The following is a 26,802-nucleotide window of genomic DNA, read 5'->3' as shown; positions in this document are numbered from 1 at the left end:
CACCACCTGTGGCATTAACATTGACGGAAATTATGCAGAGCTGGAGAGAAAGAAACCTGAAATGTGCCCATGAGGATTGGAGTTCGATGTTTTTGTAATCTTAGTAAATCATATGCATGGCACTGGTGTAAGCTGAGTTTGCACAGAGTGGAATATCAGCAGGTTTTAGAGGTACAGTAAAGATACACATCTGTTGAATTCTATTATTATGGCATTTTAAATATGCTTTAAAGTGAAACATCTCCTTTTCTTTCTATACGCTGCTAAAAAAAAATTATACAAACTCTCTATCACTCTTACCATCAGGCCTTTCTGTTTCATCTGATATTCATTTAGAGGTTTTTTTTAATTCTACTATATGTCTGCAATCAATTTGTTTTTCTGTTTGTCTCACTGAAAACATACGATTCCATTTCAATCATTTATCTGACATTCATTGATAGATGAACAACATCTGGACACCTTTTACTACGCAGGTTATTTACTTGTTTATTAAAAAAAATTAATCCCATCTAACTTTTTCTGAAGGTTGCAGAATTATTTACCCAAAAGCAAAATGCACATCTGCATTCAGATGCTTTCGCTGCTTTATGTGATGTGATATATCGCTGAGCTCCATCCTAACGTTTCAGGAGCAGCGAGCAGTCACAGCACAGTAGCTAGGAGTCAGCTGTTTTCGGGTCTTTTTTTTAAGATTATTAAGAGTCGTAACTCATACATTCATGTCTTGTTCGCTCAGCTGGCGAGGAAGCTACGAGTGACCCTGAACAACAAAATAGCATTTGCAGCAAATACTGCAATAAAAGATGGCCATCTTGCATTCTATCCTCAACAGTGAGGCTTCTGAGGTATCTCCTCTTTTCACGCAGGGACTGAACTCTTCTAGGAAGAGTAGGCAACCGAGTTCCACGCGAGTAGGCAGGTATCAAATGTAGTCTTAAACCTGTCAGTTCCGAAATTAAATGGCCTGTATTTGTATAGCACTTTACTAGTTCCTAAGGACCCCAAAGCGCTCTACACATTCAGTCATCCACCCATATCCACACACTAGTGATGGCAAGCTACATTGTAGCCACAGCTGCCCTGGGGCGCACTGACAGAGGCGAGGCTGCCGGACACTGGCGCCACCGGGCCCTCTGACCACCACCAGTAGGCAACGGATGAAGAGTCTTGCCCAAGGACACAACGACCGAGACTGTCCGAGCCGGGGCTCGAACCGGCAACCTTCTGATTACAAGACGAACGGCCAACTCTTGAGCCACGATCGCCCTTAAATTAAACAAACAAACAAACAAACAAACAAAAAGAAAACAATTACCTAATAGACCTATCAAGTGGACACTATATGTGCTGCCTCCTGTGCACTCCATCCAGATAGTTCCTACACCTAAACCACAGAGTATTTCAAGCAGTGCATGTGAAATGGACATCAAGACAAAATAACTGATGAAAACACCCGGACACTTTCTAAATTGTCCAAAATTCTTATGCGAAAATTACCCCAGACTAGTAAAAATGCTGGAGACAACATTTGTGCCATAAGGCCACTACCATTAGTCCAAGTAGCTGATGTCTGCCTAGTACTTGTATTCCTGCACAGTTCTCCTTCCATGTACACCTGTCTGGCTTCCAGTCATTCAAAATTCTCCTGCTTATCTACATGCCAAGAACAGGGCAGCTCCTTCCTACCTCCAAGTCACGGTCAAATATCCCTTGGGTCATCCCATCACTCAAGAAAACCACAGGGTCATTTACGACTCTTCTCTGTTCTGGCTCCACAGAGATGAATGAGCTCCCACTGAAATCGGGATAGTAAAAGTGATTCCCCAAGGCTAAAACCTCACCTTTTCATTTTATCAGTGTGAGAGCGCAAATGTCTAGACATGTCAGATCAGACATTAAATGGACTTTAACCTGCCAGCTTCCTAGTAGAAAGTCAGAGTAATATCAGAATGAGCCCTTGTGTAACTAACACGCGTAGTTTTCTACAGGTTCCTACCTCCTGCGTGCTCTACCCATAATGTGTGTCAGCAAGTTTAGATTTCACCACTTGTGTAGGTTTCTGAATAAGAATGACTCTAAACTGAGTGCTGCTAGCTGCAAGCCAAAAAGTGGATGAAGTTCAACAAATGGATACCAAAAAAGAAGAAACAGAGAAGTGTTTCCTTATGAGTGACAATGGAAATAAATAAATAAATACATACATACATTATAAAGTCTCTGCACTATGGCTCAGGTAAAAAAAAAAAAAAAAACAACAACCTGATGAGAAGAATCCTGATTAGAAATCGTCTGAAGAACACTCAATTGCTAAAGTTGGTGGCTGGTCCACCTCTGTCCTCCTTACCCAAGAGGACAGCTGTTCCACACACTGTAAGTGATTTATGGTGACTTAGTGACCAGAGACAAAGAAACTGAATAACATTTACGACTTCAGACTACAGAGAAAATAACTACAATTGCAAGTGCGAAGTGGGTGGACGCGCAATAAACTTTGATGCAAGGAACTGAAGAGATTACTAATGAGAGTGAAAAACACAGTTGATTAACATATGACCTACTAGTAACTCATCTCGAACGGTGGACTCATCTTGGACGGGGATGAGTCTGCCTACAGGAGGGAGGTTGAACGTTTGGTGTCCTGGTGCAGCCACAACAACCTGGTGCTGAATGCCCAGAAGACAGTGGAGATTATTGTGGACTTCAGGAAGCACACAGCTCCACTCCCCCCCATCATCCTGACTGACACCCTCATCACCACTGTGGACTCATTCCGCTTCCTGGGTACCACCATCACCCAGGACCTGAAGTGGGAGCCCACCATCACCTCCGTCATAAAGAAAGCCCAGCAGAGGATGTACTTCCTGAGGCAGCTGAAGAAATTCAACCTGCCAACACGGACGATGACGCAATTCTACACTGCAATCATCGAGTCCATCCGCACCTCCTCCATCACCGTGTGGTACGCTGGAGCCACTATCAGGGACAAACAGAGACTGCAGCGTGTTGTGCGCTCTGCTGAGAAAGTGATTGGCTGCAGACTCCCATCTCTGCAGGACCTGTACACCTCCAGGACACTGGGGCGTGCAGCTCGGATCACAGCTGACCCTTCTCACCCTGGACACAGTCTGTTTGACCTGCTCCCCTCAGGCAGGAGGCTCCGGTCCATTCGCACCAGAACCTCTCGCCATAAGAACAGTTTCTTCCCCTCTGCTGTTGGACACATGAACAATAACCGTATGACTGTTCCCACCACTTACACATGACCCTACGCTGTGTTCACTGCATCATTCCATGTTTGGCACTGATCACCACCTGCACTCATGTATATATCTATCTACTTAGCACTTTTAATTTTTATTTTTATGTTTATTTAAGCGTTGTCTGACAGTATGTTTTGCACTAAGTACCCCAGCAATTTCCTAATGTTGTAAACCTGCTCAACATTTGGCAATAAAACCCTTTCTGATTCTGATTCTGATTCTAAATACATTAGAGGATCCACACTACAGCCTGGAATATCTGCGAGTGACCAGCAGGCAGTTTTAAAGCGATGCTTGACAAGCAACTCATTTCCAGTGCATACACAACTTAAGAGCAGATCAGCACCCAGAAAAGGAAACTTTAACTAGTTGTTTTTGCACTTATCCATGTAAATGGTAGGCAGTCACAGCAGGTGTGCTGTGGCAAATGTTATCATAGGAAAAATGTAGGTGCATGTATGTTTTACTTTCTCTTGGCTTACTATATCCTTCACATTGATAGGCATGCCATTTGTTCAGTGCTCTGGTGGGATACGTAGAGATGCTTTTTTCACATCAGCTCTCTGGACTGAGCCAGTAATGAAGCTGTAATGTTGAGTACTAGGAATACAATCTGACAGGAAAACTTAATTCTTAACCTTATTTTGGAGAAGATTTACTAAACTTTCGAAGAGCTTTGTATTGGATTTAATTAGTGCATGCATTTTTAATGTCCCACTAACTAGTGAATTTAAAGTTATGGGTGTCTGCTCATTCAAGATTCAAGATAGCTGCCAAATTCCCAGAATCACAAATTGCATCAAATGGGAAGTTGGCCCCACCTATTCGCAGTTCAAACCAAACCATCTGTTTGCAAGAGGCAGCCAATCAGAAGGTTGGCTTGAAGAAGCAAAACTAATGGCTTGTTTCAAACAACTGAACAAGGGCCAGCGTAAAGGTCTAGTTTAACAACATGGATAATTTTAAACTGTTAAACCAATGCAACGCTACACTAGTAGAGTTGCAAATGAGTATAATAATCTTTCTGATTTTTCTGTCTTTCTCCTTCCTTTTGTCTCATTTGAACAGCAACACTGTGTGCCGTTGGTTGCAGCAGTGAGAGTCTACAGCTGCCAGCTATCATGTGGGTTCTGTGGTCTCACCTGTGGAGAGGTTACTCTGAAGGATGTCCCTGTGGTGGGGGTAGCAGGTCGTGGAGAAATGTTGTTCTGGGCCTGGGCTTGGGCTTGAGCTTGTGCTTGTGCTTGAGCTTGAGCCAAAGCCTGCTGGGGAACCATCACCAGCTGTCCTAACTCTGTGCGTACCAACACCATACCTAAGGAAGAGCAGGAAACATAAATTAGAGAACACCACAACATAAATACCGCAGAAGAACAGCTAAAGCAGCCACTAAAAAAAATACTGTATATTTCACATGTTATACTGCAGGTATATCACTGCACTACAACCTTATAAAACACTGCAATTTTACAAAAGTAATATTTCATGACAGGATCTAGACTTTGTAAGATGTTACAGTAGTGCACATATTATAATCAAAGACTGAAGTATTTGCTTCAGGCTCTGATCATGAGCGAATTACACAAACTCTCCCTTCGTTTTAAAGGACCAGGACTGCAGTTATTATAACCCCACACCTGGCCGTGATAAAATATTTTATTACACATTTGTTTATCTTTGCAGAATTTCCATAAAGAGAAAAGGACATGAGGTCAATAGTAAGGTTAACAGCATGTTCTGATCATGCTCTTGAAAATGTAACTGAGCTATTATTTCTGAGGTCAGATGACTCATTCAAGCAGTGCAACACAAAAACCATTATGACCACTTTCCTCTGTTATTACCTGCCCCTTTACAAGTACAGAATATGAGCTTCTATTGAATTTACACTGTTTAAAATATAACAGCTAAATTAGGGATATAAATATGGCTCATCTATTGGGTAAGCTATAATTTGAACTACTGGAATCCTGGACTACTGAATTGTTGTTGTAATAACAAAAGTTAGCTACATAAAAAAAACAATATCTACTCAAATATTTTTTGACAACATATTGCAGTCTCAAAGCATCAGTGGCCACTGTCTGCACACTAGAGCTGCCCAAAGCATTTCTCTGTGCCTCTCAAAGTTTCCTTAGAGGTCTTTTGTGATTCTACTCATCTTCAGTGTACTATTATTATCCTGCATAAATAAACATTTAAATTGATGTTTTTTGCTCTAGGTTTACCACACACACACACAAGGTGTTTGTGCTTATTGCATCTATCTGTATAAATACTTTGATTTCTGTCTTTTTCACCCCGGTTTTATCTTTTTTTCAATTACAAACAAACAAACCAAACAAGAAAATCAGGGTTTTTCCTGTTTCCAAAAAATTTTGACTTTGACCTTTGTGTAAATGAAAATCACCAGGACTGTAATGAAAATATTTTACTTAAACATTTAGTCAAACATAAAACACAGATTTATTTAGCAAATGATCAGAAATAACATGGAAATCCACAAACTTCTGTTATGTAAGGTACAACACTCCTTGCCATACATATATGTAGATTATTCATGCCCAAAGGCCTATTTTGAGCCAGGGAAAATCCGGAGGATGTCACACACAATCTTCTATTATGGGAGAGTCCAACACACACCGAGCCCTTTTAACAACCACAACCAGGATTCTCTGGCTTGGTTGTTAGCCCTCCTGCTAACCTTACCTTGTGGGATGGTAAACCCAGGGGGCAGCTGAATGGTGGTCTGCTGCTGAGGCGGTCTGACAATCAGTTGGGGGGTTACAATCCTTTGTGGGGCTGTAAGTCCAGGACGGGGTTGTGACTGTGCAGATGTGGCCACAGCAGGTGTTGGGGAGGGAGCTGTTGGCCTAACCATAGTAATAGTGGTGGTCACCGATGTGGTCTGACCAGCTCCACATACTGAACTAGTTGCCATCCCTGTAACACACGCAGCAGGTGTGATGGAGTTCAGAGGCTGAGTTATTGTTATTGTTGTTGTTGCTGCAGCTGTAGTAGTTGTCGGTGTGACAATAGATGAAGAAGTAGAAGGAGGAGGAGGAGGAGGAGGAGGAGGAGGAGGAGGAAGAGGAGGAGAGGAAGTGGAAACAGTATTTACTACAGAGTTGACAACGCTAGACTGGGTTAACATTACAATTTTGGACTGACAATCGTCTGTTTTGGAAGCCCCAGTGTCTGTGACCATTTTGGTTTGGTTCCCCGGGGAAGCTAAAGAGGTAACGGGTCCTATACGAGCACCCTGCTGGACCAAGGCCGAAACACTGGTCCCGTTGCCGTTCTGGGCTATACTGGCAACAATATGACTCGGGAGTCTATGTAAAGCAATAGTAGGAGTCCCCCTGTCGAGAGCAATAGCCGACTGACCCACAGGCAGGCTCGCGTTGGATAAGGTGAACGTCGAAGTGTTAATAGAGGTTGTGACGGGTCGTCCAGAGTTTGGTGTACTTGCACTCGTATCCACTTGGCTAACGCTGTCGACCACCGCTGTGTTGCTGTTCCTCCGCGTTGTTACAGCTGCGCCGTTCAAACTCTTTATCCGCGCCGAAGCGCTCCTCCGCGGCGTCGTTATGCGTTTTCTCGGCGGGGTTGCTCCCGTCGACGTCTCACCTGTGCCCACGGTAACCTTAGAGCCCTGGCTGGATGTGGTGGTGCTGATGCTGGCTGGCGGCAGAGATGCCAAAGTTGACACACCAGATGCAGTCAGTGTTGTGATGGATGCTCCATGTGATTGCGAGCCGCTGCTAGTGGCGCTCACACAGTCACCCGAAGTGGTGGAAGGCTCGCCAAAAGAAGGGCTGCAGCCCGGTGAAGGAGATGTGACAGTCTTATCCGGGCTAACGTCTTTAGAGTTGATCTCCTGGCGCATCTCAGTTTTATTACGGCGTCCTTGTTGTTGTTGTTGTTCTAGTGTTGTGGTGCTCACTGGAGCTGGTAGCGTTTTTCCTAAGTGATGGTTAGCGGGGGCCACAGAGCCAGCGCCTCCGTTTTCGTCTGCTTTACCAGCCGGGTTGCTTTGTCCAGCAAGCTGTGACTCCAATGAGCCCACTAGGTCGCTCACAGCTTTTTCATCCACCTCCGAAAAGAGCATATCTTCCAGGGGGTCGGAGGCGCCCGCCATCTCTGATCACAGATAGCCGTCTTCTATTTTTTTTACAATGCGCCTGCGTGTTACTAGGCATTGTGGGAATGGATCTGACGTCATCAAATAAGGGGGGTATAAATGGAGGAAGGGGCGTCCTAGGTGTAGCCGTAAGTCTGTGGTTATTGTATCCTATTTATTATGTGTTACCTTCACGGAGTATTAATTAGTAATCATACTAAGTACCGTGCAGTTACACCGCCATCCCAAAGTAGAATATGAGGAGCTTTGACCATATTTAAAGAAAATGATATATAAATAAGAAAAAGGTTCAGGAAGAAAGCAAAGATTATTTTAAAACGATATAAGACAGTTATAATGTACATAAAGCTACTAAGTTAATGAATAAATAAAACAGATCTGAAACAAAGCAGTTACACAGAAGTTATATAATTATTAGGTCTGATTTTGGTATTGTTTTTCCCTTTTCTGTGCATCTTTTCTTTTACCTTTGCAAAAGGTAAGATGGGAAATATATCATTTATTATCCAAACAGTTAGTAAATTACTTTTTTACAGCCGTTAAAAATGAAGTTAACACAATCTGTAAAATAATAGCCTAAATCATTAGGATTGTATCTTAGATCAAATAAAAAGAAATTTGGCAATAACTAATATGAAATAAAAAATAAATACAATTGGGTAAAATATGACTAAATAAAAATATGAAGTATTAAATTAAATTAAAATGTCTTTAATCCAACATACAATAATAAGATTAGAATTTCTTAAAATATGATAATAAATATTAATAATAAATATGATAATAAATAAATTATTAAATTATTCTTTAAAGTGGCTCAACATAGCAAGGCAGTGCAGGGTTGAAATGAAATGACATTATGAGAAAAGAATCAGGAATAATTGGGAATATTTTTGTTATAGTAGTTAAAATAACAACAACAATGACCATAAAAATTTAAAAATATTTATATATATGGTAGCTGTATTTGATTGTTGTAGATTGAAAGATTGTAATAAGTTGTATATTATATTAAGTACAGTACAGTAATTTTAGTAAAAAGTACAGTAATATTTAAAGTTAAATACTAAAATAATAATATTATAAGCAATAATTATGGAGTTTTTTTTCTTATAATTTTTTGAAATGTTTGTACATTTTGTACAGTTATAGCTACAGTTTATGTTCTGCCAAAACAAGACAAAACACCCAATAAGTAACGTTAAATAACTTCAGACTGGACTGGACTCATAACTCAGACGCCCTCTACAGGAAAGGGCAGAGCAGGCTGTACCTGCTGCGGAGACTCAGGTCGTTTGGGGTGGAGGGCCCACTCCTGAAGACCTTCTATGACTCTGTGGTGGCTTCTGCTATCTTTTATGGTGTGGTCTGCTGGGGCGGCAGCATCTCTGCTGGGGACAGGAAGAGACTGAACAGGGTGATCCGAAGGGCCAGCTCTGTTCTAGGATGCCCTCTGGACCCAGTGGAGGTGGTGAGTGACAGGAGAATGGCGGCTAAGCTGTCATCCCTGTTGGACAACGTCTCCCACCCCATGCAGCAGACTGTGACAGCACTGAGCAGCCCCTTCAGTGGGAGACTGCGGCACCCACGGTGTGGGACGGAGAGATTTCGCAGGTCTTTCCTCCCCACTGCTGTCAGACTCCACAACAAAGACTTTAACTGAACAAACACACATCCACACATGTGCAATAACACTAAGTGCAATAATCTTTTCTGGCATCGTTGTATTTTTACTCAGTTGTATATAGCATTCGTATTCTATTTTTATCTTATTGTATATTTTTATTCTATTTTATTCTACTGTATATAGTATATTATTTTATTCTATTCTGTACAGCTGTGTACTGTATTTATTCTTATTGTATTCTAATTTTTGCGTCATAACTTTTGCACTGTCCACTTCCTGCTGTGACAAAACAAATTTCCCACATGTGGGACTAATAAAGGTTATCTTATCTTATCTTATCTTCAATTTAACTGAAAGCATTATTTTTTAATATAAATCACAACACTGCAACATTACATCACCACGACATTACTATGAATTTGTTTGGCCAGGGAATAACTAGTTTCAGTTTTATTGGCATAATATCAAACGCTAAAGCTAAAGACATTTCCTTTTTTTGGGGGGGTGTTTTTTTACTTTATTTTTGTTTTTTGTTTTTTATTTATTCTGATTATTTTAAGATATCTAGATTTTTGTTTATTTGTTTATTTGTGGTTAAGTAAAAATGTTTTCACAATTAGTATTTAGTTTGAGTTAGCCTAACTATAACTGCTCAGAAGCCTCTGCCTAAAGACATTGACGTTAAAATAAAAATAACCGTTGTTATTATTTTTCATTTAAAATGAACTGCCTTGCAGGGACAGCGTCATCACAGCTGTGGGAGACACGTAAAAAATGTAGACTGTTTAATGGCTGCGAAATTTTCTGCTCTAAACCTCCAGATGTAATCTCGTGTAATATCGTGAGATTATTGTGTGGTTAAATTTCAAACCTGTATTAAGTATCCTTATTTAGTGACTTATTTAATCCCTTTGAGGAAATGTTATTATAATAATTACAAAATAAAAGCCAAAACTGTATCGAAAATGTTAGTACCGCTAAAAATATATTTGTCACATCATTCGTTTCTATTTGTAAGCAAAGGAAACAGTGGAAGGGATGGAAGAGGAAAAGGAGGCGACTTTAGTTGATTAGGCCTCTACCTATCTCCCAAAATCCTTTGCGGCAGGGGAAGGAAAATGAAAACGGCCATGTCGTGGTAGAGATCAGTTGCGAGCGGGATTCATAGTGTCGTTTGACGATATGTGTTATGTAGTCTGAGAACTGCAGGTCTGAAAAGAACGCATCCGACGCTTCGTGTGACACAAAACGTTTTCTTCGGAAGTACGCGTGTAAATAAAGTTAAAGGACGAAGATGAGCGGAGGAGGGACACCGTACCTCGGCAGCAAAATTAGCCTCATCTCCAAGGCCGAGATCCGCTATGAAGGAATTTTGTACACGATTGACACAGAAAACTCGACTGTAGCTCTCGCTAAAGGTAAGTTAAGGCACACAGAGAGGGAATACAAGACTCAAAGAGCGTAAAAGTGTTAAGCGAAGGAGAACAGCATTTTTAGGGTATTTGGCTTTGTTGGTTAGCTTTTTAGTTAGCCAACAGAGCTAACTGGCGCTATAGTTAAGCGCTGTAGTCCTTTGTTTACGTTGTAATTGTGGTAAAGTCAAATGATGTGCACCAAGTGACACATAATTACCACCAGATATACCTTGTTAAAGCATTAATTGCGGCTTATTGGATCTTTTTAGTGTTTATTTTTTAACATGCGTTTTAGAAACTCTGATTATAATACTCTTGTCTGACAGTATCGCTAAGACCTGGTAGACTGTGCGTATGGGAAGAGTACTAACTTTATCTCGAGCTCATATTATGTGGAATTTATTTTGAACAATGTGGTTAACAAAAATTGATATAACTTGAGGCGTCTGTTTTCTTTAGTCTTTATTCCAACGCTAATTCATAATATTCAGTTCTAACATTGAAAGTTAATGTGAAGTCAACAGTGTTTGTTCTTAACGCAAGGAAATTCTCCTCCTTAATTAATAAAAGTAAAGTCGTGTAAGTTAACCTGTGAGTTTTCCCTACAGTTCGCTCCTTTGGCACTGAGGATCGGCCCACTGACAGGCCTATTCCTCCTCGGGATGAGGTCTTTGAGTACATCATCTTCCGAGGAAGTGATATTAAAGACCTAACAGTTTGTGAGCCACCAAAAGCCACCAGTGCCCTGCCGCAGGACCCTGCCATAGTCCAAGTAAGTCAATTGGTGCGTTCCATTACTATAAAACAGCTGTATAAAGGCTTTTCTTTAAGGCTTCTTGTATGCTAGCTCATGGTGGCACAGGCATGGCTTTATTGAGACATAAGAATCAGAATCAGAATACTTTATTGATCCCTGGGGGAAATTATATATATATAAGGGAGAGACACTCACTAATTATTCTGTATGTAGAGTTTTTGTGTGTGTGATTTTATAATTAAATAATAGCAATTGAGGTAATCATTCAAAATAATTACTGAAATAATTGCCTAGTGGCATTTTGAGTTGCAAAGCTTGCTTTAAAGGAACTTTGCTGTAGGGCCATCGTTAACATTATTTCAAACACCTGTGTATTACAAGGATCAACTATAAAGAAATTCAGGTAGAAAGTGACAACTATTGTTTTACTGCTTTTTCTTTCTTTGTTACAGAAAATAAGTGATTATCAATGTTTTTAATTATTGCACATTTTAAGAAAATAAAGAAACCAATTAGAAAATACAATAAACAACAAAAAAATAAAGTGACCACTTGTTGTAGAAGCCCTGAAAACCAGATTCACAAACAAAGGAGTCTGTTAAAATAAAGTGTATTCAAAGTAGAGTCAGGCCTTTTTCCTTCTAGATATGGTATCTTATCTATCTTCTAGATAACACTTTCTAAGATGTACATAGGTTTATTAACAGCTTTGTGTCCAACCAACAGTTGCCCATTCATTTTGTGTTATTTGTTGTTTTGAAATGTAGGCATCAGACATTTATAATCGTATCATAGTATTTTCAGTCATGGTCAACAGCTATGTTTAAAAGTCTTGTAATGTTTTTAACTGGATGTATATTTGTTTGTCTAGTCATCAATTGGATCCTCAAGTGCTGCAGCACCTCCATCATTCCAGGCTCCTGGGTCCTATGCACCTTTCAGCAGGGCTCCTGCCCCATCATACAGCCAGTTTGGTGTTGCACCCATTGGTTCTCAACAGTTTGGATCTACTGGAGCAGTTGGTAAGGAGCTGTGTGAAATAAGCAAATCAACCACATTAGGGCTGCTCAATTAATCGAATTTTAATCACGATTACGATCTGGGCTTTCAACGATCATTAAAAATGACTGAGCCGATTATTAGCCCCTCCCTCATTTATCCACGACACCTTAAAGGCCGGTCCGTGAAAATATTGTCGGGCATAAACCGGTCCGTGGCGCAAAAAAGGTTGGAGACCGCTGATTAAGAGGACCCGAGGGAAGCTCGGAAAGCTAAGCAGAAGTTATTTGGAGAGGAGAGTGACTGCTGTTGGTTGAAAAGAGAGGTAAAAAAAAGACTTCAGTGGTGTTGCACACTATTTTATATTATTTTTTAAAGTCATTGTTAACCCTTTAAATCCGGTCAGAGCAGCATGCTCCGCTTTGTGTAACTATTTTTAAATCCCTGTAGAACCTGAACCACGTAAGCTAGCGCAATAATTTGTTTTGCATATGAAACCGGAGGAGTTCTACTTACATCTTGTGCCATCAGCTTGTCCTCTGTCACGGTTTCCTTCCACATAAAGCTTTGCAAAAATTGCATAAAAAGCGCTTGCAGGAACAAAAACATAATATTCCAGAAACACGCTTTGCCGATCCGATCAGCTGTTCGTAACACTTCCCACAGTGAAACAGACGTCAGCGCGAACTGTCGCATGTCCGCCATTTCCTGGCCGAAACCGGAAGTGACGTCATTTTCGCGGAAATGTAGTTTTTTACTTGTAGGCCTTAAAAACCTCTACTGGTCATGTTTGACTTTTCTGAATAGTTTCTGGGATGCTTGCACTGCTGGAAATAGTTTATTTTGATGCACCTGCTGTTTTCTTTGCAAATTTGCATCATAGGATTGTTTTTTTTGTTTTTCCTGCAGTATATAAAAATTGATGTATCTCCAAGATAAAACTGAAGACACTCAAAATAAATTTCCTGTTGTTGTAAACTATTTTTTGCAACTTTTTTGTATTTAAAGTTTTGAGGGATAAACCTCTTAAATTTCTCCAAGTAGAAATATATGTAAAAAAACAAAAAAAAACAATATAAATTTTTTTGTAGTTTATTGCACTTTTTTGCAATTAATGTAGTTACTATGGACTTAATGCATACATATTATTAAAATATGGGCTATAACAGTTATTTAGCAACTTGAAATGCTCCCACAAATGGCACTACAACATGTAAAAAAAATAATATAAGCTCTGGTGGACTTGGTTCTATAGTAGGTCTTAAAGGGTTAAATAAATATCGTCAAATAATCGCGATCTCAATTTCAGTGAAAATAATCGTGATTATCATTTTTGCCATAATCGAGCAGCCCTAAACCACATTAAAAAGCATTAGGTTTTTCAAGTTCAAACCTGTCCAAACACTCTCTTGGATGGAAATGTAGCAGATGCAGTTAAATCTTTCATTGCTGATATCTGTCTAAATGCTACGTAGTGACCTCAGACAAGCTAAACATCTGTTTCTCAAGCAAATTTGGAGCAACACCTGATTCCTGCTCATTTGAATAGAGCACAGCTGCATGCTGCTTTGAGTTTCCTGCTACACACCTGATCCCTATTGTGTTTTGAACTGGAAACCGCAAAGACAGTTATGCATCATACTTCTAATAAACTGGTGAAGATTTTTTCTCTAAATGTACAGATTGGATTTTTACCTTTTTGTCAGTGAACATCTGTGTCATCCACTGCCAGTAAAATGGAAGTGTGTGAGTAGCTGAAGCTTATCATTCAGCTCTGACAGAATCATCTTCACTACTACCGTGTATTATATATTTTAAGTAGACTGGGGTGAAGGTTACTTTTACTCACAAATACTCCAAAAATGTTTTACACTGCACACAAATCTATTACAAATACAAGGGAAATGCTTACACTGTGGAGTCCTTCACAAGCAGGACTTTAATGGACAGTATGTTTTTCACTTAACACTTTTAATGTGAATTTTTTTTTTTTTCCCCCTCCATAACAGCAGCTACTTTGGAACAGCTTCTAATTGCCGTTTGTTTGTTTGCAGGACGCACTAGTCCCCAGCTGGATTCTATAAGAAAGAGTCCCACCCTGGAACAGTCAGTGAAGGCCCCACCATCATCCGCCCCAGCTCCACCTGCAGGACAGCGGAGTCAGACAGGGGCAGCAGCTTCCAGAACCACCACCACTGGCATCCAGAAGCCTCCAGACCTCCTGGAGCAGAGAAAAGGTAAAAGTGTAGGTTGTGGCTGGTTTAAAAAGTTATTTGTAGTAAGTTCATAACAGAGCAAAAGAGAATCAGTAATGTTGATTCATTTTATTTATTTATTTTAAGAATGCAAAGCCACAGGATGTAAAGAATACAAATTGTCTGGTGTCTTTAATTATCAGCTTGTTAGTGTGGAAAGAACTAAAATTTAGCACTGGCTATCAAATACTGCTGTTAATAGAGAATCAGCCTAATCAGGCAAGTCATAAACAAGGTGTAAGGCTTGTTTGATGACAAAAGTGATTAAAGTTTGAATTGGATCTTATGTTTGGTAATGGCTACTCTACAGAACCAAAAACTAGAGTTTAACTTCTGAATTTATTCTTTTTAACAAATACAAATAAACCTGAACCCATGCTGCAGTTGAAGCTCATATTATTGTCTTCCTCAGTGCCAAGCCCTGCCAAGTTAAATTGATGACTATTTTCTTTTCCTGTTCAGCTCCTGAGGTTCCGAAGGTAGCGCAGCCAGATAATGAGCAGGGTGCAGTTGAAAACCGGGATCCCAACAAGCGCCAAGGTGGTGAGTAATTTGCACCTTCAGTCAGTAATGTCCACAACACTTACTGCTGTTTACTGATGTGTTCATCTTTTTTATTTTGTAGCTACTCAGCTTTGAAAATTTAAATATATAATGAAAAGCTTTATTGGATTCATGTTGGGATGGCAGTGCCTTTCCTGAAATGCTTTGGGCTAATTTCACGTCAGCCAATTCTCAAAAGTTCCCTCAGAATGTACTTTTGTAATTTATCAAGTGGGAAGCACTATTTTTCTTTTTTAAAGTTTAATACTTAAGTTTGTTTCTGTTGTTTCTCAGCTGGTGTTCAGTCTTCTAACCGCCGTGGCCGTGGAAGAGGAAACCGCAGCAGAGGCAAAGTAAATGTGCGCAGGGATGGCACAGTGAAGTTTGACGAAGACTTTGACTTTGAGACTGCCAACGCCCAGTTTCACAAAGACGAGATTGACAAAGAGCTCCAGAACAAGCTCAAACTCAAAGGTACCACTTAAACAAGTTCCAAACTGCAGCAACTAAAATTGGAGGTTAAATATACCATGATACATATGTGAACATTTCTGCCATTTTAAGTTGTTTGATTTTACAACATTTCTTCCTACAGATGACAAAACTGAAAAGGCACTCAATGGAGAGGAATCAGAGCATCCAGCCAATGAAGGTGCTGCTGAGGAAGAGGAGGCTGTGATAAATACCTGCTACTATGACAAGTCAAAGTCCTTCTTTGATAACCTGTCCTGTGATGATACCAGGTACCTCAATACATCCATTTATTTATTTTTAATCTATTCTGTGGTGGATTAGTTACACAAGGGCATGTTAAGATTTGAGTGACTTAAGTTTTGTCACCGCATCTGTAGAATTTATTTTCAGCGAATATAAGGGAAACCAAATTTTAAATATTCTGCAATGAAAAATTTCCCAGACCTGTAAACAGGGCATCTAAAACCACTTTTGATAAGAGTGAACCTGCTGCAGTCTTCTAAACAACTGGTGTTGCAACTCTGACTGGTACATGAATAATAGAAACTCGGGCTGCTCGATTATGGCAAAAATGATAATCACGATTATTTTCACTGAAATTGAGATCTCGATTATTTGACGATATTTATTTAACAATAACAATGTATTGAATAATGACTTTAAAGATTGTCATAAAATAGTGTGCAAATACTGATAACAGTGCAAATGTTTGCAATATGAAAAATGTAAACATCTATGTTTAGTGAACTTTGCAGTGTTGCTCTGTGGTGCAGCTACGACACTGTAGCAAAGTTTACACACTATGTCTACTTAAGTCACGTCTGACTCCGCGAACCCATAATGTTTCCACACCACTAAAGGTTTTTGTTTTTTGTTTTTTTACCTCTCTTTTCAATCAACGGCAGTCACTCTCCTCTCCAAATAACTTGTGCTTAGCTTTCCGAGCTTCTCTCGGGTCCTCTTAATCAGGGGTCCTCTTAATCAGAGGTCCCCAACCCCGGGCCTCGGACCGGTACCGGTCCGTGAGTCGTTTGGTACCGGGTTGCGAGAGTTGAGGCTCAGGTGTGAAATGTATAGTTTTCAGGGCTTTTATCGGTTTTCGGCGTTATTTTGTTATAGTTTTTATCGTTTACTCGGTTTTCCTTGGTCTTTTCACGTGTGTTATGAATAAATTTTCTTTTTTTTCGGTACCGGTACTAGTTTTATTTTGTATTTATCCGCGACACCTTAAAGGCCGGTCCATGAAAATATTGTCGGGCATAAACCGGTCTGTGGCGCAAAAAAGGTTTGGGACCGCTGCTCTTAATTGTTGTGACACGTGTTCAAAATGCAGAGAGGTGCGCTCGATTTGCCACACGGAGCAGCGCGAGAGTAAAGCACGAGGGAGGGGCTAATAATCGGCTCAGTCATTTTTAATGATCGTTGAAAGCCCAGATCGTAATCGAGATTAAAATTCGATTAATTGAGCAGCCCTAATAGAAACTGAAAAAAGAAAGTCGCAGAGCACTTCATTTTATCTGAGAGTTGCACCGTCTATATCTCTCATGTGAAGTCTCACATGTAGTCATAATAGATTTAAAAAGATACACTTGTGTTTTCAGCCCGGCCAGATTATATATTAAAAAAATAAATAAAATAAAAAATCGAGATTTACACAACAAGCAGATTTGGCATGTGAACTGTCAGCAAGGTTCTTCAAAGATGTGTAGAGCTGCACTTAAGAGAAAAAAAAAAGGTCAGAATCTGTGTTTTTTGTGCCCCTCTGGAGATTCTGCAGTCTGCCTCTGCATAAACTATGCTTTGTATTTAATCAATACGCTGAAAGACTTTTGTTTCTATCTCTTTCAATAAAACAAGTGAAAGAGGTTTTTCCAAAGGGAGAATTTTTCTATGTTAGTCGAGGCTTCGCATGTGAATGGGACACCGAATTGCTACTAGTCCATCCATTGCCGCCCACTGAAGCACTAAAGATGTTTGGGTTTTTCGTGTGTGCAGGAAAATCCAAAAAAAACCAAACTTTTTAATGTTCTGTCATCTGCTCAAAGTTGGAACTTCACTAATGTACAGCCGCTTTTTTTTTTTTTTTAGTTCTTAATGCTTGGTTTGTTCACTCTCTAATGAATTTTTGATTAAAAAAAATTTCATGTTAGCCTGTGATGCCTCGCTTTATGTCGTGTAAATTTATTTTCATGTGACTTTAAAAAAAAAAAAAAAAAAATCTGTATCCTTATTGATGTCTGTGTCTCAGGGATCGTAGGCCAACCTGGGCTGAAGAGAGACGAATGAACGCTGAGACATTCGGCATCCCTCTGAGGCACAACCGAGGAAGAGGTGGTTTCCGCGGTCGAGGCTTCATGGGGCCTCGTGGAGGCAGAGGGCGACCGGTAAGCAGAGGCTCCTTCGGACCACCCCGAGGTGCTCCACCTGGATTCAGAGGCGGATTCAGAGGTGGCAGAGGAGGCCGGGATTTCTCTGATTTCGAATACAGGGTAAATCCTTTATGAACTCATTATAGACGGTATAAGATGGACTTAGCTTCCAGATGTGAAAAGTAAATTGCAATTTACTAGTGCATTGTGTTCTGTTCAGTGGCCACCCTTGTGGTCTTGTAGGGGTCAGTGAGCAACAAAGACTCAGTATATCAGTAGGCACCTTCCCAATGAGCTTTAGAACTCACTAGTTTAAGGACATTGTCTGAAACATTAAGTTCATTATGTAAAATATGGCCATTCTAAGAGTGAAAGTCCAGTTTCATTTGACTTTGCTCTTCAGTTATCATGACAGCAAAAATGTTCATCTTAAGGCATCGTACCAGGATTTTTGCTCAACAGTGAGGTGTCATCGAGGCTGTGTCCATCACTTATGCTCTCTGAAGATCTCACATGTATTTTTTTTCCTAGCAAATAAAGCAGATTGGAAGAAATGATTAACTTTTGTTTTGCATTTTTGCAGAAGGAGAACAAGGTGGCTGCGTAGTACTGCAGTGATGGATCCACGATGAATGGTAGCCAGTCATCATGAAATTATATTCATCCTACAAATTTTCTCAGCATTCAACAGACAAAAAATGAAGACATCTTGTTGGTCACCAGCACCACGGTGGACTGTTCAGGCAGTGAGAGTGCCGCTCCCTCTCTCAGCTTCACAATGAGGCTTTTTGTTTTTTGTTTAGTTTTTTTGCCCCAGAAATATTAGTTTGATAAGCAGTCACCGGATGGACAGGAACACGTGTAAATATACCATGTTTTGGAGTTTGTTCTCTTAATTTACAGTATTGTTTGATATTGAATGCTGTATCCAGAGTGCCCTCTGATACTGTGAGCGGATCACAGTCGGTGTGATCGATAGCTTTATTTTATCTTTTTTCAGTTCCCCTCGACTCCGTTTGATATATTTCTTTGACACCAATATTCAATGCATCACCTGTTGCACTTTCTTTTTTTTTTCTCCTCTCAGACGCATGTGTTCAGTATCCTTTCTCGACTTTAAGCATTTTATTTTTCATTAATTCATTCTCAAATGTAGTGAGATCAAAGCCAGCTGAAAAAGCAAAAATCTGAACTTTACTGAATGTATTCTGATCTCATTTTATTCTTCCTGCTCCACAGCAAATTTATTGCCCACCAAAAAAACCCCAGTCCCTCCTAGTTTTTAAGACGTATGTATTCAGTAAGTAGATCAGTCAGTCCTCATAAATCAGATGAATTCTTTCAGCTTTAGGTTGGCAGCCTAGTGCAGCCATTCATTTGATATATGCAGTTTACAGCATATTAGGTATAGATGTATATGTTGACTGCCGTATTTCTTTTTTTTAAATTTTTTTTTTTTTAACAGTTTCCTGTTATTTGTACCTTTTTTGAGGAAATATTCATTATTAGTAAAATCTGTAGAAGGTGTTTTGTTTTTCCTGTAGGGAAGGACACCTAAACAGGTTAAAACTGACAAAAAACCCAAAACAATGACGTGTTTGAGCTAAACTGATTGTCTGCCAGAAGTATGTGTTATCATTTAAGTACCTGTTAAATGTCCCAAACATGTGGAGTCCTCTGTTAATTTCAGCTTACTTTTGAATTGTCTTACAGTGTTGTCCTCTGAATTGTCGTCTCCCCCACCCTCCCTACTGTTACTACACTCAGCTGTGTCAGATTATTTACTGAAAATGGGAAATATTGTGGATTAAATGATGTCTCAAAGCATATGTTCAAACAAATGACAGCGATGCTGATAGGTGTCAGCCTTCCAGCTTGTTTGTAGCGCTCTTGTTGCATTGTGGTCAGTGTGATTGTTCTCTGAAGTGAATTTATTTTTATTGACTTTGAACAAAGGGACAAGAACTGGATGTGGTGGGATGCCTCTTTTTCTTTTTGGCTCTGATTTAGTGCTTTAGGGAGTGCCTTCAGAGTGGTGGGTTTTTGTACAGCTCTCCCTTTAACGAAAAGGTTACCTTTTCAGACAAGTATCAAAAGCACTACAAGGTGAAATAGATCCTTTCCCGTAGCTTTGGTTGTTTAGAACAGAACAGTTCAGGTGAAAGTGGGCCGTTTAACCGGATTAATCACAGACAGCCGATCACTGCATGGTAGTCGTAAAAAGCATCATTCTATAGGGGCTTTCTCAATAATCAGCAGGATTAAATTTGAGACAAAATATTACTGAACGATTCACAACTGACATGTTTTCATATGTTTGCTACTGCTTCCAGTCACTGGAATTGTAAAACAGGAATAGTTTTCTTGAGAAGCAAAATGGAGTTTTTACGTAAAATAAAGAGTTGTACGATTTACGTCTTGGTTTTTTGTTTTCCACGTGACCCTACATTTTTCCCACAAATCCTGCAGTGAGTTGCATCTAGGTCATCCTTTGTTGCAGAAGTTCCTGTACACACTCACGGGCGCAGTCTGTAAGGTTGTATTTTTAAAGAACTTGCCTATTAGAACATTAAAAAAAAAAAAAAGGCCTTAACACGGTTTCTCATATTTGATACATGTTTGGAGTCTTTACATTATTATTGCACAGCAATTGGCATTATTAAGCAATAAATAGCAAAAATGGTTGACATAGCAAATACACACAACTCACATGCAGATTTGCTTTTCTTTGATACGATGGTCAATAAAAGATCAAATTTAATAAAAAAAAATTCATGATAAAAGAATATTCACCCACTGCTCACCTGATTAGGTAGATATCAAATATATAGATCCTCTGGGCTGTTTCAGAAACCGCTGATCTAAAGTCAGATTCTGTCAGCTTGATAGGTTTGAGACATGACTTTCTTTGGTAATTAGGACATTTCAGTTAATCTTGCAATTAAAATTACTACTACAGCAGCATAAAGAATAAAACAAAGGATGATCTACAATTTAAACATTATTCCTGGGAAATCGAATGAGAGATGAAACATCTTTGCAAATTTACACAAGTCCAGTTTCCTTCTTTTTCAAGCTCTTGGGTCCAAAACAGCCTGAGACATCACACTTCCGCCTCCATGTTTGATAGTTGATGCCACACACAGTGGAACCATCCTTTCACCTACCCGACAGCGTACAAAGATCCTGAGTGATGAACTGAAGATTTCAAATTTTGATTCATTAGTCCCTAATACCTTCTTCCAGTCTTCAGTAGTCCGATGGTGGTGTTTCATGGCCCAGGCAAGCCTCTCTGCCTTATTCTGACCTCTTAGCAATGGCTCTCTTACTCCAACTCTTCCTGTCAAACCTGCACCCTGCACAGTAGTTCTTGAGGACTGGAGTTTGAGACCCCTGTCCTACAATATTGGCCACTCCAACAATCAGAGGATTCCCTATGAGCAAGCATTAAGTTACAGTGGGGAGAAAAAACTCCCTTGTAATAGGAAGAAATGTCCAGCAGAACCAGGCTCAGGAAGGGACAGCCATCTGCCGTGACTGGTTGGGGTGGAGGGAGTGAAAATTTAAAAAAAAAAAAAAAGCCAAGGTGATAAATATTGGAGAAAGTTGATTATTTTTTTGTTAAAATATTAAGCTGTTGTTATCAGGTTTAAAGGAGTATTGGATTTGCATTGTTTGCACTGTATTTCTGCTGTTGATTACCTTTTCCAACCCCTACTTGTGGTTTTGTCACTTTTGTCTGGGGTCAAAGAAGCAATGCTGGAGACTTGTGTCCCCCTCTGCTCCTCATTTTAATGCAGGGGGAACTCTCAGGCCAGGGTCAAAAAAGGGATGCTTGAGAACCTCCAAGGGTTTGATGCGCTGGTTTGCAAGCAAGGCCAACATCTGTTTAATCAGGCTGACCAATAAATCTGTGCCACTTTCAGGTCCTGTTCTAACTGTGATTACTCGTTTGAGGTCATCAAGATGCTGCAGTGTTATATGTCGAGTGTCCTTGGATTGGTATCCTGTCTCATACTGAAATTGCTCTTCTGTCTTAAATGTCCAGCGCTGTTCGCTGTGGTCGTTTTTTCTGAAATAATATTCTGTGGCCATGCTACAGTCTAGAATATAGTCTGGTGGCTGGCCCTGAGTGTCTGTGATGGATTTTAAAACATCATAATCCATTTTCCCAGGGTAGAGTGGCAACCCTGTAGCAAGCTCCACAGCTAGCCGGCTCAGAGGCCACATGTCAATTGCTTCATTATATGGAATATGAAGCATAACTTCGGGTGCTCTATACCAAATCGTCTGCACAATGGTACCAGGAATCGCTGCACACAGAGGACATACCTGCCACCTTGCCTGTTGCAAAATTTCAGGTTTGCTCTTGTTGATTTTAATAGCCACTGCTTGCTTGGTTTTTGTATTTTGACATTTGGTTACGAGACCAAAGGTGCCTTCTCCAAGAAAAGCTTCTACCTTGTAGTGGTTTCCCAAAATGTGCCCTTCAAATATTTCACATGACATGGTGAAATGTGTTTTTTTGCTCTTAAATTGGTGAGAAACGTTTGAAAATGGTTTTGGTTGTTGTTGTAAAACTCTATCAAAACTTTTCCAATGTTTTCTTGGTTGCTGTCAGTTCAAGGTCCTTTTAAGCACTATAATATATCACATGTAGGTCCTATCAAGGAGCGTTCAAGCATTCTAAAGTGTGTCTTTGTTTTGTGTGTGTGTGTGTGTGTGTGTGTGTGTGTGTGTGTGTGTGTGTGTGTTAGTTACATATTTGGTAAACAAACAGTGGATCAGGCATACCTAATAGTGATGTGTCGGTCGCGAACGAAACGGCTCTTAGAGCCGATTCTTTGAAGTGAACGACTCGAGCCGGCTCCTTATTGGGAATCTTGGTTTTTTTCCTTCTGTCTCTCAGCCTCTCTCTTGCACTTTTTTCCGCTTCACTCTGCACGCGAGCCTTGTGCTTTGCGCTGGGAAGAGGGGGGGAGGGGCGGTAGTTACACTCTCAGTAGCACAGGAACAGAGCTGGAGGGAGAGAGAAAGAAAGAGAGCCAGGGACAACAACGTCACATTAGAAAGGTATACTAATCATCCACAACTATTTTCAGTTGCAGATGATAAAGGATTCAAAAAGTTTATTCATGCAGGCCCATATGAGAGAGAATATGCATCTTCTTTTTGTTTTCATAATTTAATTTATATTTAACTGTGTTGTGGTTTGCAGTGTTTTGTGTTGTTTCACTTAAAATTTGTTTAAAAGGAAAAAGCTGAAAATTTAAATAGTTAAAAATTGAAATGTGAATAGTTGTTTTTTGTATTACATGATTTATTTATTATATTTTATGTGGAGTGAATAAATAAAAGTATATTTATGGTGGCCCCCTAGAGACAAAGCACATACAAACTCCAAAACACGTAAAAACTCCAAAACACTTAAAAACTCCATAGCACGTACAAACTCCGAAGCACGTACACACTCTAAAACACTTAAAAACTCAGAAGCACGTACAAACTCCAAGACATTTACAAAAGACAACAGAAGTGCTCCAGAAAGCTAGGCGCAGTGTTGAGCTTTTGTTACCTAGTGGCTACACAAGCCAGGAAGTACCAACGAACGGATTTGGTGTGTGGTAGTAACAGGTAAATGAACATTTTTTTTAAATTATTTGAATATATATGAATGCTTGTGTATAAATACACAAACAATACACATATGCTTTCAATTGTGCAATTTAAGTGATCTAGGTAGCTCTGTTTTGGAAGGTCAGTTAACGCTAGAAATGTGTTTTGGAATTTGTACATGCTTTTTGGAGTTTTTACGTGTATGTGCTTTGTCTCTAGGGGCCACCGCATATATTTATATATAAATATATATAAATAAAACCACTTTTTTTTACATTAGTAATTCCTTTTGTGCATAATTTTATATTATTGTTAATAATAAATTAATTAAAGCAACAAAACAACCTGAAGAGCCAGTTGGGAGCCGAAAAATCCGACTCTTTTTAGTGAGCCAAGCCGAAAGAGCCGGAAATCCCATCACTAGTACCTAATCAAATGAGTGTATATGCAAATACACACACATGCACGTGAAAGACATCTTTATCAAGCTGAACACCTGACAGTTCCTCCCCAGTTTATTGTTAATCTATCAAAACCTGCAACAAACTTGGGGATTCCTAAGTCAAAATTTCAATTAATTTATTTAAAGTTCGACTTAAAAACTACAATTTTTAGGTTATCTAATTTTTTTTAAACAATGCGATAGTACGTCTTTTCAGTGGCGGAAACGAGCTTCTTTAATCTAGCGTTCAGCCTTCGATGCAATGGAGTGCTCCATCTTTCTGCACATATCATCTTTGGTCGGCTCCCGCCACTGACGTTTCCCTCGGCCGCTGGGCTGTGCCTGCCTCCCCGTGTGTGAGTCGAACATAATACGTCCCACGAAGAAGAAGCTCTCCGGTCAGCTGGCGTCGTAAAAGCGAAATCGTTGTAGTAGGATTAAATTAAACATGTCGATTGTGTTTGTACCAAAGAAACTCAGAGGAAAAGCTACAGTCAACCAAGAGACGATACAGAGGGTAAGACACCAAGAACGTATATTTTAGAAGCTTTTACGTTGTTTTTATGACTCGATCGTTCTTGGATTAGCAATTAGCTTGCTAACAGGTTTATACGTTCACCCTTATTTGGGGGGGAAATTGGTAACCTTTTCGCATTTGGCTGTTGACTTTTTACACGGACTTGTCCCGGTGACGGGTTTAGAAAAAATGTTAAAAGTGGTTGTGGTAGGGCCTTATCTAATTAACATGGTTCAATACTCCGTGAAAACCTTTGTCATTTTTTGCTGTAAGTGGCTTTACGCTCTCTAAATTTCTCTCTGGTCCTGCCGGATTCTCTGCTTTGTTCCAGTTACTGGATGAAAACGATCAACTGATCAGATGCATTACAGAGTACATGCAGAAAGGACGCGCGGTCGAGTGTGTGCAGTAAGTTACACGAACCTCTCCTCCACTAATGCTGTTGATTGACTTCATAGTGTTGTTATTTATTTTTTTCCATTTTCCAACAGATACCAACAGATTCTGCATCGCAACATTGTCTACCTGGCAACCATAGCTGATGCAAGTCCCGACAGTGCAGCTTCCACATCAAATGTAAACACAGCCCAGACACAGAAGCAGCAGTAATAATGAGGATGGAGGTGGCTTGTTTCTAATGCTCTATTATTGTCTTCGTTTCTAGTGCACATCTAATGACACATCAGCTTCAGCAGCAGCTGTGAATGGGCACACAGAGGGCAGCTGATTGCAGTTTCTGTGACAGCTGCATTCTTCCTCAGAAGCATGTGATTGTGGTCATTTGACAGCATAATTGCACAGAAACTGCCAAGGTGGAGTTCACAAAACTTGGAGATGAAAGCAAAGGATCCACCTCCTGTTATTTGTCAGGAAAAAGGTCTCTAGCCTTGGCAGAAAATGCCCTCTCAAAGCACCCTGCCAGTCGAGAATGATCTCACAACAAAAAAAATGTTTTCAGTATGAACCGTTTTCAGTGACGTAAACCATTTCAGGGTCGAGCTGGATATCTGCGGACAAAATTGGAAACAAAATAAAATTTTATTTGCACTAGTCATGAGTGCTTTTTGTCTCTTCAGATTTTATATTGTATTGATGCACACTATTCCCCTGTTACGCCTGAATTATTCTGCAGAATCTGTACAACCTATAGTCAACCCAACACCTTCCTCAGCATTCATATCTGTGAAAGGTGTGTTAACAGCACTAGGTACTTAAATTTATAAGGAAGGGGCACATCAGGTGTAGGGTTTCACAAGGGCTTGCAGTTATAGTAAACCTGAGGTGTAGAGTTCACATCCACTTAAATGCTTTCAGCAGGAGCATCTTTTATCACTCTGGTTTAGAACACCCCAGCTGTTTTTCTTTCCTCTCTGAGGCCTTGAGCTACAACTTGAAAGCTACCACACCTACATATATCCAAGTTACATTATACAGAAACTAACAACACAGGCTACAGTATTCCCCCACAAAGTTGCAGTTTTGTTTCAGAGGATATCTTTGTTTGAGATGGTGAGATACCATTCAGAGGCAGAAAGTAGCCAATCCGAGAGCGTAATTCAGCTCTCCTTAATGCATCTCTGCGTGTAGCTATCTGCATGTTGTTCGTTTTGTTCTAAAAGCCATAAGACGCCACACAAAAGCATATTTAGGGTTTAAACTAACCTTAAATTTAAAAAAAAAGAAAAAAAAAAGGCTTTTTTTGAACCACATCCAGAATTTGCAGTTTTTTAAAGGAATGTAACCCCCGCAAATTTTGAGGGTCAACTGTATCTCGATTAAGAAAGCTTCCTTGTCTTGTTTTGTGTCTTGGACATGCTGGAGAGATATCTTTTGCCTGGCTTAGGAATGGCTGTGTGTTTTCTCCATTTGGCGCTGGAGCACACAGCTGTGGAGGAGGAGGTCTGTTTAGACTGCAGTCCCTGTAATCCAGGCCCAGATAAAAAGCAGACGATAGGTGAAGTAAGCGGGAGGAAAAAAATGAAAACCAGCAAGAGACTTATGTTTAAAAAAAAAATAAAAAATTTAAAAAAACAACAGCATTTTGAATTGCTAGTTATTTTTATTTATTTTTTGCATTGCTGGTACACTTGGAAAGATTCAGTTGCCAGCTCAAGAGAACAATAAGCAACATAAGCCAAGCAGCCCCCCTTCATATCTTCTATCAGGGCAACATGTTTTTATTATTATTTTTCTCTTTTTTTGTGTTTTTTTTAGAAGCCACTAGTAAACCATTTGACACAGCTGAGAAGCTAACAGTTACAGTCCAAGGTCTGTACTGATGTCTTAAAAAAGGCTGCAACAGTTAGGGAGATAACACAGACAAAAAGCAACAAACCCTATATCTTGATTGTGCAAAGCACATTAACTATAAAAAGATATAT

At 39.8% G+C, this 26,802-nt stretch overlaps 3 protein-coding genes across 6 annotated transcripts in view; 2 read left to right on the top strand and 1 right to left on the bottom strand.

Moving 5' to 3' along the window:
• LOC113025881 (transcription initiation factor TFIID subunit 4) overlaps window positions 1-7,463 on the bottom strand; it is a 100,970-nt gene extending 93,507 nt beyond the window's left edge. For all 3 annotated transcript variants that reach the window (XM_026174101.1, XM_026174110.1, XM_026174119.1), the window contains exons 1-2: window positions 5,973-7,463; window positions 4,406-4,578 (exon numbers count right to left, since the gene is read on the bottom strand). In XM_026174101.1, the coding sequence (XP_026029886.1) occupies window positions 4,406-4,578; window positions 5,973-7,404 (1,605 nt within the window). In that variant the 5' untranslated portion in view covers window positions 7,405-7,463. The remainder of the gene's footprint in view (window positions 1-4,405; window positions 4,579-5,972) is intronic.
• Window positions 7,464-10,079: 2,616 nt separating this feature from the next.
• On the top strand, window positions 10,080-20,260 carry lsm14ab (LSM14A mRNA processing body assembly factor b). Of its 2 annotated transcripts, none has more exons than XM_026174081.1 (9): window positions 10,080-10,452; window positions 11,058-11,233; window positions 12,078-12,228; window positions 14,260-14,442; window positions 14,923-15,003; window positions 15,298-15,477; window positions 15,599-15,746; window positions 17,726-17,966; window positions 18,430-20,260. In XM_026174081.1, exons 1-9 carry the CDS (start codon window positions 10,329-10,331, stop codon window positions 18,451-18,453), a joined length of 1,308 nt encoding a protein of 435 aa, XP_026029866.1. In that variant the 5' UTR covers window positions 10,080-10,328; the 3' UTR covers window positions 18,454-20,260. The 2 variants fall into 2 exon arrangements, with proteins under 2 accessions (XP_026029866.1, XP_026029874.1); XM_026174089.1 differs by having other exon boundaries at window positions 10,081-10,452; window positions 11,058-11,221.
• Window positions 20,261-23,924: 3,664 nt separating this feature from the next.
• On the top strand, window positions 23,925-25,473 carry ss18l2 (ss18, like 2). The gene is made up of 4 exons (XM_026170493.1): window positions 23,925-24,421; window positions 24,753-24,829; window positions 24,913-24,997; window positions 25,086-25,473. Exons 1-4 carry the CDS (start codon window positions 24,353-24,355, stop codon window positions 25,146-25,148), a joined length of 294 nt encoding a protein of 97 aa, XP_026026278.1. The 5' UTR covers window positions 23,925-24,352; the 3' UTR covers window positions 25,149-25,473.
• The last annotated feature ends 1,329 nt before the right edge of the window (window positions 25,474-26,802 follow it).

Source organism: Astatotilapia calliptera, chromosome 1 (assembly GCF_900246225.1).
Source record: "Astatotilapia calliptera chromosome 1, fAstCal1.2, whole genome shotgun sequence".
Taxonomy (NCBI): Eukaryota; Metazoa; Chordata; class Actinopteri; order Cichliformes; family Cichlidae; genus Astatotilapia; species Astatotilapia calliptera.
Note: the sequence above shows the minus strand (reverse complement) of the source record. Positions and strands in the feature narration are given on the sequence as shown.

Excerpts from the sequence above, each read along its gene's own strand:
- lsm14ab (XM_026174081.1), top strand. The coding sequence starts at position 10,329 with ATGAGCGGAGGAGGGACACCGTACCTCGGCAGCAAAATTAGCCTCATC. Across the intron at positions 10,453-11,057 it reads GACTGTAGCTCTCGCTAAAG|TTCGCTCCTTTGGCACTGAG; the intron begins GTAAGTTAAGGC and ends TTTTCCCTACAG. Across the intron at positions 15,747-17,725 it reads CTGTCCTGTGATGATACCAG|GGATCGTAGGCCAACCTGGG; the intron begins GTACCTCAATAC and ends TCTGTGTCTCAG.
- ss18l2 (XM_026170493.1), top strand. The coding sequence starts at position 24,353 with ATGTCGATTGTGTTTGTACCAAAGAAACTCAGAGGAAAAGCTACAGTC. Across the intron at positions 24,422-24,752 it reads ACCAAGAGACGATACAGAGG|TTACTGGATGAAAACGATCA; the intron begins GTAAGACACCAA and ends GCTTTGTTCCAG. Across the intron at positions 24,998-25,085 it reads GTGCAGCTTCCACATCAAAT|TGCACATCTAATGACACATC; the intron begins GTAAACACAGCC and ends CTTCGTTTCTAG.